Source organism: Hyperolius riggenbachi, chromosome 4 (genome assembly GCF_040937935.1).
Source record: "Hyperolius riggenbachi isolate aHypRig1 chromosome 4, aHypRig1.pri, whole genome shotgun sequence".
Lineage (NCBI taxonomy): Eukaryota > Metazoa > Chordata > Amphibia > Anura > Hyperoliidae > Hyperolius > Hyperolius riggenbachi.
Window position 1 is genome coordinate 424,093,295 of NC_090649.1, and position 13,225 is coordinate 424,106,519.

Genomic DNA, 13,225 nt, shown 5'->3' on the forward strand with positions numbered 1-13,225 from the left:
TGCACAAGCAAGTCACAGAAGACAGGCAATTCCCTGAGTAAGAGCTTGTTCACACTAAGAGCGATTTCGCTCTTTTTTTAGTGCTGGCGATTTTAAAAATCATTTTAACAGCGCAAGTGCAATAGTCGCTTATGTGAGTGTTCTCATATAAGCGCTGAGTTTTTTATCCAATCGCAAACACGGCTCCTGCAGCATTTTCTGAGCGTTTGGGATTTCCCTATACTTGCTTTTTCAAGCACTTTGCGATTCAATAGAGCTTTTAATTGCGTTTTCCCGAGCACCGACCCGGTAATGAATAAATACAATGTATTTATTCATTACCGGGTCAAAGGGTTCACTTCCTGACTAACGTCAGGAAGTGAAAAAAAATCATCACTATACAAAAGCGCTTAGAAAAGAGCTTGTCTAAATGAAAATCGCTCAGAAAGCTATTTGAAAAGCGCTTCAAAAATAGCCTTATAAATCGCTCAGCGCTTGCGCTTCTATAATGTGAACAAGGCCAAATCAGGCAGCAGCTTACACAGGAAGCATAGGTCTCACTGGCTGGTGCTTTTGAGGTAATCCACGTAGGCCCAGAATAGTGTGCAGATAGCGAGTAGGCTACAAGTAGCTGTCAGCCAACCCACCGACCACAGTTTATGGGTCTCCGACTGACAAATGACGCATGCGCCCGCCCCACTTACCACTATAGCCGGATACAGCGTACCACAGTGGCCAAAACTCAGGTATATTATAATAGAAGTTCTATTATATCAGGGTTTACTATACCAGGCGTTACTCCCATATACTTATAATAGGGCAGGGCTGGACACTTTTGTACTATACCTAAATGTTTACTATATCAAATTTTACTACATCAGTTTACTATCATGAGATTATACTGTAACACATTTTTCTAGCACTCTGACGGCAGAACATCCAGATCAGAGAGACCCTGTGTTCACCTTATGATTGCCGCAGATGGTCTCTAAAGTAGGACTCCCAGATACGGTATTTGGGCTGATGGTCACCTAACGGCTGTCGTCATGTGCAGCCGAATGACACGGTAGAGCTGCTTCTCCTTGAAGGGTGCGCAGTACAACGCTGCACAATAAGTCTCATCCTGTAATTTATTGACTGGAAGCAAAAAAAGAAACCAAAACACTGAAGCGTGTAAAAAAAAAAACAGCCTGTTTTTATTATGCTAGAATGGCTGCGTCAAAACAAAATATGCAGAGATAAAGTTATTTCAAAGGGGGGAAAAAAAAGTTTCCAAAGTTTAGCTGAAGCTTACCCATCAATTTAACCATTTAACTGGAGAAATTAGTTCAATGAATTGTGTTAAAGAGAATTATAAAGAAAATGGAGGCTAAAAACAGGAGCCAGCGGGGCACCCTTCATTTACACATGAGCAGTCTCTGTAAATCTTGACAGGTGTCAGAATGAGATTGAACAATGGCAAGCAGTCACAGTGCATATTGGAAAAACCAGCCTAGTAGAACATTTTAATAAGACAACTGTGAGAAACAGAATTTAAAGACGCAGAATATTTGTGAGTTATTAAAGTCAAACCCTGTCCCCAACCGTGGTAACAGCATTGTGTTGATTTGTATATCAATATTTAATGTCCTGCTCCAAGCACTTGTTTTCCAGTTTTGTGTGGCATCCAACAGCAAAGCTGGTTTATCTTGAATAGCTGATATCAGTAAATCACATGACTGGTCAGGTGCTCAGTCACTGACCACTTCCTGCACTGCAAACATCCTCTGCTTTAGGTTGCAATCGTCTAATGCTGGAAATACACAGCTCGTTTTTGAGCCATTAAGATAGCTCGATAGATAATTTCCGACATGTCCGATCTCCCGCCCGATCATTTCGCAGCTCGATTCCGGATTGCAGCGAATGGAAAAAGATAAGGAAAAACAAGAAGAGAATTGACTGAGGAATTGAGCAGTGAAACGATCGAGCAGGAGAATCGAGCGGCAAAATCAAGCCATGTATGCCCAGCATTACACAGCTCAGTTTGTGACCTGCCCCTAGCAGTCTGAATGAAAGGATAATGTAGTCCACACCAAATTCTTCAACTCAGCTGCTTCAGTAAGGCCAGATTTATACTTTTTCTGCCCCCTAGCCCAACTTTCATGCAGCTCCTCTTCCACATCAGTGTTCCCCAACCCTGTCCTCAGGGCCCACCAACAGTGCATGTTCTGTGAAAATCCTCAGAGGTAGTTTTAAACAACACCAGTTGCCTGGTAGTCCTGCTAAACTCTTTGCTGTAACAGTGGCTGAATCATACACCTGAAACAAGCATACAGCTAATCCAGTCTGGCTTCAAAGCACCTGATCTGCATGCTTATTCAGGGGCTGTGGCTGAAAGTATAAGAGACACAGGATCAGCAGCAGAGTCAGGCAACTGGTATTATTTTAAAAGGAAAAATGCATATCCTTCTCAGTTTAGGTTCCCTTTAACCTCATTGCCGGTCCAATTCCCGCCGGCAAGGGGGCAGCGCAGCACTTTTTTTTTTTTTCAAATCATGTAGCGAGCCCAGCGAACGTGCTAGCTGCGTGTAGGGGAAAAAAATTATGCAAATCGGCCCAGCGGGGCGTGAGAAATCCTCCTGCGCAGGTTACCTCGAGGTAACGGGATAACCGGCAAGGAGGTTAATCAGCTCTGCTGAGACGCTAATTTCCCCACTTGTGCATGGTTGAGGTTTCATGCAAAACATGTACTGTTGGTGGGCCTTGAGGACAGGGATGGGGAACTATGTTCCACATTATTATTATTACTAGTAAAAAGGCCCACTCGTTAAAGAACGGGCGCTAGGTCACAGCCGCTACCCCCCGCAATGCGTGCACATACGCGTCCCGCTTGCTCGTTCACTGCCTCTGTCTGAAGTATATGCACACAGGGAGCTGCTTGCTTGGCAGTTGGAAAAAGCTGTTATTTCCCACAATGCAATGAGAACCTCTGTGAACCACACACAGCAAACTGTCAGATCAGGCCCTGTATCCTAACTGCCCTGGCTGCGCACATGCTCAGTGCAAAAAAGCTAAGGACACTCACCAGGTGAGGTGTAATGACCACTTGGTAAGGTAGGTTCAGCACTGCAAAGCACCACCTACTTTACATTCACAGTGTGGTGAGAGCATTGCAGTAGAACGGGTTGCAGCAGTATTAATAGTAAAAGTGAAGCATACTTTTCATTGACTGTATGCTTCAGCTAAGAGTGCAAACAAAGGTTTTTCAGCTACGTCCAAAAATATTTATCAAAATAGCATATAATTGTCCTGGGGGGATTTTTTTTTCATGAAAGCACACATTTCCCATGTGGATTTTTTTTTACAACAATAAAGATAAGTGATAATATAAAAGAAACAAAAAACCCTGAAAACATTTATTTGTACAAAAAAAAACTAGAAATCTGCCATAAACGAGCAACAATAGAGGTTCAGAGTCTGAACAGAACATGTGAATTCTTGGAGGCAAGAACAAGGAACAGCTATAAATAAGTCCAGAAACGGCCGTGTGTTTTCACTTTTTAGCATATGTGATCTTCATAGCATGAGATGGCGTAATCTTGAAGCCTTGAAGTGCGTCCCGCGCAGATCCTGCCTGCGTCTCATTCTCAAACTCTACAAAGGCGATGTCGTGTCTCCCGGGCACCAGGCGCACTTCTTTGAAGCCAGGAAATCTGGTGGAGATAAAAAAAAAAAAAAAAAAAGTAAACAGACGGCAATTTCTCATCTTAAAAAGAAAAAAAAATTGTTAGCTCGATCTAGGTCATAAAAATCACTGAGAAGTGAAATAGTGTTCCTTATACGTCCTCTGTACAACTTTCTAACTATGACCAATGGGTTTGAGCCATGGCGGATCCAGTCACCGTTCAGGGGAATACATATAAAATTGGCGCCGGGAGACTTGGGCGCAGGATACAGCCTGTATATGCCTGATCCTGCTGCTGCAGAAGTTTACGGCCGCGCTAAATACTAGTCCCCCTCCAGGCCGCCATGGATGATGAAGAATGAAATAATTCGGCTTCCAGCAATTGCTGGAGGCCGAATTATAGTGTTTTATGAGCAACTTCAGCTCAGTCTTCTGATGGCGCCGGAGTTACTCGGTGTGCTATAGCTGTAATTCCTATTACAGCCTATGGTGGTGGCGGCGGCTGCGCCCAAATCTACCTGCGCTGTAATTAAAGTGCTTGCGCCCACTGCAGAGCTTCTTGTTCACAGTGACTCAGTTGTTCCGGACATATCATACACAGCACTGCTATCACGTGTCCGACTTCCATCTGATGCAGACTGACTGGAACTTGATGTTGTCACTAATGGACACGCCAGATGGAACATGTTGGCACATGCCTGAACAGATCTTATGTTTAAAGGGATACTGTAAGGGGGTTGGGGGAAAATGAGTTGAACTTACCCGGTGCTTCTAACGGTCCCCCGCAGACATCCTGTGCCCGCGCAGCCACTCACCGATGCTCCGGCCCCGCCTCCGGTTCACTTCTAGAATTTCTGACTTTAAAGTCTGAAAACCACTGTGCCTGCATTGCTGTGTCCTTGTTCCCGCTGATGTCACCAGGAGCGTACTGCGCAGACACAGACCATACTAGGCCTGTGTAGTACGCTCCTGGTGACATCAGCGGGATCGAGGACACGGCAACGCAGGCGCAGTGGTTTTCAGACTTTAAAGTCTGAAATTCCAGTAGTGAATGGGAGGCGGGCCGGAGCATTGGGGACTGGCTGCGTGGGCACAGGATGTCTGTGGGGGACCATTAGAAGCCCCGGGTAAGTTCAACTCATTTTCCCCCGACCCCCTACAGTATCCCTTCAAAGGGAACCTTAACTGAACGGGGGTTAAAGAGTTTTACTTACTTGGGGCTATTACCAGCCCCCTGCAGCAGTCCTGTGCCCTCAGAGCCGCTCTGGAATCCTCCGGTTCCCCGCTGTCACTTAGTTTCATTTTTGACGACTCACTAGTCGGCTGGCCGCCATGCGTATTATTGGACGCATTCCCTACTGCAATTAGCAGTAGAAAAAAAATTCCCATTTTTTTTCGATTTAAAACGATCCGGAATGCCAGATATTTCTCTTCATTTTTTACTAAAGATTGTATGGTGTGTGTTGGATTGATAATTTATTCATATACACACACTAGCAATTTTCTCTGAGCTTCCAATCATTTTTATCATAATTGAGGAAAAAATTGAACATAGGTGTGTGGTACATTGGTCATATTTGCGAAAAGTTACAGTCACTTCCTGTCAAATTTGAACAGTTTGCCGGAAGTCTATTTGGACATTTTGAAAAATCTGGGGGAGTATATTGGCAGTATATTTAGTCTATACAGTTTAGTGGCAAACATGTTCACACTTCATTAGTGCAATCCCATCATCCTTTCCGAAAGACAAGCCACATAACGCTAACAATAAGCACACTTTCCACCCATCCTAGCTTACTTCTTTGTAACGGCTGGCGCACACCAGAAGAGCTTTTCTGAGTGCTTTGTGATTTTAAAAGTTCCTGCTAATGTTATCCTATGTGTGTGTGGACACTGGAGCAATGTGATTTTGTTAAAATTCCCCATAGCATTGCATTAGCAAGAGCTTTTAAAGAGACTAACATTTATTAGCCTTATTTCTTCCATACTATAAATTCCTATACCTGTTCTAATGTGGTCTGGATTACTGCAGCTTTTTCTAGTTGCACTGTCTCATGAATATATCTAATCTTTTCTTTGTCACGTTTTGTGGACCCAGGGAGCTATGGGCTGCCTCTGTTGTAATGAATACAAGTTATGCACGCCCCCCTGCAGGCTCTGTGTGCTTTGTATACTCCTCACTCTCTGCTCTCAATTTCATCTGGTCTGTGATGCAGTTTGTGAGGCTGAGGGAGCTGCCTGTCACATGCTGAGAAACTGTGTGAATCCCAGACTGGAGTGCAGATAATTCACTATGTAATAAAAACTTGTAGTATACTGTAACATGATATAGACAGATAGATACGTGTGTGTGTGTGTGTGTGTGTGTGTGTGTGTGAGTGTGTGTGAGTGTGTGTGAGTGTGTGTGAGTGTGTGTGAGTGTGTGTGAGTGTGTGTGAGTGTGTGTGAGTGTGTGAGAGTGTGAGAGTGTGTGTGAGTGTGAGAGTGTGTGTGTGAGAGTGTGTGTGTGAGTGTGTGTGTGTGTGAGAGTGTGTGTGTGTGTGAGTGTGAGTGTGAGTGTGAGTGTGAGTGTGAGTGTGTGTGTGTGTGTGTGTGTGTGTGTGTGTGTGTGTGTGTGTGTGTGTGTGTGAGTGTGTGTGTGTGTGTGTGAGTGTGTGTGTGTGTGTGTGTGTGTGTGTGTGTGTGTGTGTGTGTGTGTGTGTGTGTGTGTGTACGCGCACACACACACATCATTTCCTGGTTAGCAGCCATGTTTTTTGTTTGTAAACACTGCTTAAAACTGGCGATTAAAAGCCAGGATCGCGGCAGGGAGTGGAGGAAAAGACAAAGAGGGATCCAGGAGATCAGTGACTCGATTGGTATGTTTTTTTATTGTAGAAATCGAACAGTACAGATTCTCTTTAAAAGTTTTAGCGTTTAAAAAGCTCTTGTGGTGTGCACCAGCCCTTATATGATGATAAATGGAAGCCAGGAGAAGCAAAGAAATGTCATTACTTCAGGAATTTGTAAGGATGAGCTTCCTTCTATATACCCCTGAAGCCTCTCAGAGGTATGCAGTCTACTATAGCAGCCGGCAACACACATTTTCCCCATATGTGCACTGGGACTTACAGAGCAGAGCTCTAAGCCCGCTATATCCCTGGGGCTGATGCACCCTAGTGTTCAGCATGTGTGTGGTGGGTGGGGAGGTCACATGTAATTCATACCACACAGACACAAAACTACTGTAAAAAGGCAGAATACTCACTGGTTAAACAACATGGACAGCATCATCTCGTTTGTTTCTTCGGGTAGGTTATTCAAGAACAGGATGCAATTTGGAGGGTTGTCAGGCACCTGTTTCAACATATGCAAAATATTACAATGTGATTAGAATGACAGCTGTTACAGTATGTTCAGGAAGAAATGGTATTCTGCTGTATACATACAGCAGTACAAGACATAGTAACAAATATATTGCACAACACCACTACAGAAGGAATGCCTTGCCTCTTCTAGGTAGTGTAGTAGCTGAGTGTGTTTTAGACCCTGTTAATACTAGAAAAAAGTGATGTGCAATGTTGCCCTAAACAAACACAGAGATGGTAGGTGTAGGAAAACACTACTGTAGCAGCTCTTGTATCCCGGCTGAAGGGTGTTAGTGTTACTGAGGTAAAACAAAAAGATGGAGGAGTGCTCCGAAGTGTATTACGCATGGAAACCCGATCCGGTCGGGTTTGCTCTACTGTGCAGGCACCAATCACGTGTGGGGAAGAAAAGTGCTGCCTGCTGCAGTTTTCCTCACAACGCATCCAAATCCCCATTAATGGTACATGATTCTGTGGTAAATTCACATTAGCACAGGTGCCATGTCTATTTAAATATGGAAGCAACTCCATTGGAAAACCAGGCTTAGCGTTAAGAGGAAAAATAAAAAGATGGGGATCGCTCCGTAGTGTATTACCCATTTCAGCCCGCAGGGATTTCTCACCTTATGTAACAGAGCAATTTTCACCTCCCATTCATTCGCTAATAACTTTATCACTACTTATCACAATTTATCGATCTATATCTTGTTTTTTCCGCCACTAATTAGGCTTGCTTTGGGTGGTACATTTTGCTAAGAATTATTTATTTATAAATGCATTTTAACAGGATTAATACGAAAAAATGGAAAAAATTCATTTCTCAGTTTTCGGCCATTATAGCTTTCAAATAATCCACGCTACCATAATTAAAACCTATGTATTTTATTTACCTGTTTGTCGCGGTTATGACACCATTTAAATTTTGTCCCTATCACAATGTATGGCGCCAATATTTTATTTGGAAATAAGGGTGCATTGTTTCTATTTTGCGTCCACTATTTACAAGCTTATAAATTAAAAAATGTTTGTAGTATACCCCCTTCAAATGCATCTTTAAAAAGGAAACAGTAAATTCGGGCGCCTGAGGCTAGTGGACAAATCGGGCGCCGCCATTCACTCCTATAATAAATATCGTTTAATGGGCGCCCGATAGGAAAAAAGGGCGCCGGTGAAAAATAACGTTTTAAAAGCGGCGCACGGAGACTTAATGTTTTATTACTGCTTCTCATGATTACACATTATTTAATGATTTATACATTTTTAAATATTATTTTTAAACGAAAAACAGTACAATATTTTTTTTCAAACATTATTTTTAAACGAAAAACAGTACATTTTTTTTTTTTTTTTTTTTTTACATTATTTTTAAACGAAAAAACCAACAGGGGGGTGTTAGGTTTAGGCACCAACAGGGGGGTCTTAGGTTTAGGCATCAACAGGGGGGGTCTTAGGTTTAGGCACCAAAAGGGGGGGTCTTAGGTTTAGGCACCAACAGGGGGGGTCTTAGGTTTAGGCACCAACAGGGGGGTCTTAGGTTTAGGCACCAACAGGGGGGTCTTAGGTTTAGGCACCAACAGGGGGGTCTTAGGTTTAGGCACCAACAGGGGGGTCTTAGGTTTAGGCACCAACAGGGGGGTCTTAGGTTTAGGCACCAACAGGGGGGTCTTAGGTTTAGGCACTAACAGGGGGGTCTAGGGGTTAGGGGTAGGTACAGGGAGGGTTACTTAGTATTTTTTTTTTTTTAACGTTATTATACGTTTCAGTATTTAAACGAAAGATTAACGTTTTTACAATTGCCGATTTAATGCACATTATTTAATGATTTATAACTTTAAAAAACATTATTTTTAAACGAAATATAGTACAATACATTTTTAAACGTTATCCATGCTTATCGTTAAAAACCCGGCGCCCTTTTTTTCCAGCGCCCCTTTTTAACGTACGCCTTTAAAAAAGCTCAGACCCATAGGTAACTATGTCTTTTCTTTTTTTTTTATTGTAAAAAATGTGTAGATGTAGTTTTACTATTTGGCCACAAGATGGCCACCTTCATTTTTGTTTTCCCTCCTTGTACTTCTCGCTAAGCGGAAGTACAAGGGAGATGCGGAAATTTTTCCGGGCAGAAGAACTGAATCCTCATGTGTGAGCGCTTCAGTTTTTCTGCGGGGGACAGGGATCGGTGATCGGGAACCATGTTCCCGTTCACTGATCCCAGGGCTACCGGAGAACACCACGGGGACACGGGGGCGCGCCCGCGATCTCGCACGGGAGCGCAGCAGAGAAGCCGCCTGGACGTGAGCTTCACGTCCGGGCGGCGGAAATGGTTAACGTTTTATTATATAAAAACACACTAGAGACTGCTTTGACATCTTATTTTAATTACAGGGTTTTTTGTTTTTGCTGAAGCAGTTCATGTGCTCCAACACTATGGAACTCCCTACCTCCACCCATTAGGGCAGCCCCCTCCTTCAACATCTTCAAGAAGGCCCTCAAAACTCACCTTTTCACTCTGGCCTACTACCCCTCACAAGTGCTCTAAACCTACAGCTGAACTCTGGTCCCCTACGCTTCGTGCCCTTACCTCTCTCTCTAAATTGTAAGCCCTTGGGCAGGGTCCTCCTTTTGTGTCCTACCTGATCATGCACCTCTATTACTGTAAACCCATGCTATGCATCTTAGTGAACCTAACTTGCCTAATCTCCATGCTCCCCTCCAGTGACTAGGCATTACCTTGTACTCATACTGTGCTGCATGATCTGGTCTTGCTTGTATTCAGGTATTGTCATTTTGCTGTATGTCACGCCTAAATATTGTCTGTAACCTAAACTAATGTCCAGCGCTGCATAAAATGTTGGCGCTTTATAAATACAATAAATAAATAATGTGAGAATGTAAACAGTCTCTCTACATGTGTAACGAAAAAGTGACAATACAATTAGGAGAAAGTGTATCCCCTCAAGTGGTGTATATATACTTTATGTGTGTGCTATAACTTAACGATGCTGCATGTGCCACAAATTTACATTATAACAATATGTTCACAAGAAGAGATCTTAAAATCCTCCATATATTATTTTTCTAACATACAGTTACAAAACACAGATACAAAATCATATGAAGCATACAGCGGAATCCTGGTATTCAACAAAAGTGGCTGGATTTGTTTAAAGCTTGAAAGAAATGGATGACAGGACTTCTGTATATCCATCTGTAGAGATTCCCATGAAACATATTACAGTGATGTGCTATAGATATGCACATGGTCATTCAGATATATGCTGCATATGCCAGGATGCAAGAACTAGGACATGATATAATAGCAGATGAGCAATAGGCATGCGCATGAAAAGCAAATCTGTCCTGATGCGCGTGAGCAAAGGCCATAGCACTAAGTGTTAATTCGCCTAGGTCGCTGCCTTTCACTGATACGACACAGCCGAAACCCTCTCTACTGCGTCCCCTGACCTTTCACACTCACTTTTCACAAAACTGTTCTTGCTCATCCTTAAAGACGAACTTCACCCTAAACAAACATACTGTCATTAAGTTACATTAGTTATGTTAAAATAGGTAGGTAATATAATCCCTTACCCAACCCTGTTTTAAAAGAACAGGCAAAGGTTTGTGATTTCATAAGGACAGCCATCTTTTTGGTTGTCCAGTTGCTAGGCAACGAACAACAACATAGGAAATCCAATCATGCTTTGTACAGCATCAGGGGGAGAAAGCCCTGGAAGTTTTCTTTGATGGGGCTGAGATTAGCTAAAAATGCAGCTAAAAATGAGACTTCTATAAGAAAAACAAAGTTCTGATGCTGTGAAACTGGGCCTGTTTCTACTACACGCAGATTGGATGCAAAAAAACTGACTCCAATGAATACCAATGGGAAAATCTGCATCAGAAAAATCGCGTTTAGTGGAAACAGGCCCATAGGCATTCATTGGAGTCAGTTTTTCTGCATCCAATCTGCGTGTAGTGTAAACAGACCCTTAAAGAAACACCAAGCCTTTTCAGTTCTTCTGAATAGAGTTTTATGCCACTTTCCCACCAGGACGTTGCGTTTTAGGCGTCGTTCTGGTCGCATAACGTGCCCGCAACGCCTGGTGGTGCTGGATGTGGACGTCAGACTGAGCCGCGTTGTGCAGCTCACTCTGGCGTCCGTGATGCGTATTCTTGGACGCATGTGGCATCACGTGGCCCCGCCAATCGCTGCACAGAGCGGCCGCTCCAGGAAGTAAACACTGCACATCACACCGTGCAGTGAATATTAGCCATGTGCCTGGCCGCTCTCCCCAACATTACTGAGCATGTGCAAGCAGTCTAACGCGGCTTAAACGCGTATAAAGTACTGCATGCAGTACGTTATCTTGAGGTGCAGCGTTACAATGTAACGCAATGTGGGCACTGTGAACAGCCCATTGATTTTTCATTAATGTGCGGTGGGGTGCGTTACAGGCTGCTCTAACGTGCGCCTGTAACGTCCCACTGTGAAAGCAGCCTTAGTCTGGAGGTTCACTTTAATGAGCAGCAGTGATCCCTGTTGCTGAAAGCATCTAAGGCCGATTAACATATATGGGTTGTGATTTCATTCAGTGCAGCAAATATATGTTCAAAACACACACCTGAAATGACGATTCTAACCTTGTCTGGATGTGACTAAAAAGCACTAAACCAACATTTAATAATTAAAAACAAATTCATCAGCAATTGCTGAATAAGCCAACAGGCTGATACTATGTGAAATGTATTTGAATCTTTATATGTAGATTTGAAAAGTAGCACCTGGCACTCTAGCACTGGTCACTTTGTATATCTGATGAAGTCCCCCATTTGAGGGGGTGAAACATGTAGGATGTGTATCTGTATGTGCGGGTCTGTCCGTGCGTGTCAGTTTGTTTTTGTTTTTTCAGCACCATCTTCGTTTTTAATGTATTTTTAAAGGTTACGTTTCAGCGATATTTAGTCTCCTCCAGACAAAGTTAGAATTGTGTATTTAGCAAATATATGTTCCCAGTGCAGAGTTCCATGTGAAGGCAAGCTTATCAGTTTGATGAATGGCTACAAATGTCGTCTGGTAAAACATGCAGCATTGTAATATAACCAAGCAGACATGAATGAGAGGATTAATACAAAAGCATGGACACATTCTGCATGTCTGATGTGTGAGCAGTGTCCAATGCGTCACAGCCCAGCATAAAACAGAGTGTGAGCCAGCTCTTAGGACCCATTCACACGTGTGTGCTGGGTAGCCACATGTTTTACACAACACAAGGCACCTGCATTGCTGGCTGCTGCGATGCTGATGAATGGGATTGTACTGCTCAGCGCATTGAAATGCTCAACATAAAAATAAAGCTAGACTTGAGTGCAGTGGGTCTTCATTGTGTCGACTATGAAACAGTCTAAGCGTTACCTGTTGGTTCGGTGCTGCTCCAGGTGCAGTATCCATTTCCTGTCCAGGAGCCTGGAAACAGATGAGAAGAAAAGTTACTCAGATACAGGAAACGATGCAAACACGCTACTTTCTACACATTTGATCGACACAAACAGTCATATGACCAATACTGAAGTACCTGAATGTTGGGGTACAGTGAAGAATGATCCACAAGTCAAGATTTGGGATTTTGGCCATATAGGATATAGGGTAAAAGGCATACATAAAAAAGGGTGCAGGGGGATTGCCGCTAGTAGAATATCGCTACAATTTGTGATATTTTACTATTGGATTCAGATAGTAAAATATTGGTAATCTTTACAGATATTTTACTACAGCTAACCCTACTCTCACACAGAACCCTCCACTACAGATGACTAACCCCCTCTTCCTGGTGGTGCTTTAACCCTAAGACCCCTCAAGGTGTTGCCTAAACCTAACCCCCCCCCCCCCAAGTGGCGCATTACCCCCCCTCCTACACACACACCCTATGGTGCCCAAATCTTAATGCCCACCCCCCACAATTTGCGTTAAGAAGCAGTAAATTACGCTCCATGCTCGCTATGCAATTTTCAAATCCACTTGCCTCAGCGCCACAAATCGTGGCTTTTATAATAGGCGTCTATAGCAGGACCCACAGGAATGAGGGCCGCGAAGGCTCTATGGTGTCCTGAAATGAGTGACCTCATTTCAGATCCACTTTAAAAGGAACTCGAGGTGAGATATGCAAAGAGGTAGCCATGTTTATTTTGTTTAAACAATACCAGTTGCCTGGCAGCCCCGATAGTATCTGAATCACAC

The 13,225-nt window shown here is 43.3% G+C and overlaps 1 protein-coding gene across 1 annotated transcript in view; it reads right to left on the minus strand.

Annotated features, from left to right (window-relative positions):
• Window positions 1-3,346: 3,346 nt before the first annotated feature.
• The window catches only part of SNRPB2 (small nuclear ribonucleoprotein polypeptide B2), a 33,212-nt gene continuing 23,333 nt past the window's right edge, over window positions 3,347-13,225 (minus strand). The window contains exons 5-7 of the mRNA XM_068232447.1: window positions 12,404-12,454; window positions 6,891-6,979; window positions 3,347-3,671 (exon numbers count right to left, since the gene is read on the minus strand). Of these exons, the coding sequence (XP_068088548.1) occupies window positions 3,512-3,671; window positions 6,891-6,979; window positions 12,404-12,454 (300 nt within the window). The 3' untranslated portion in view covers window positions 3,347-3,511. The remainder of the gene's footprint in view (window positions 3,672-6,890; window positions 6,980-12,403; window positions 12,455-13,225) is intronic.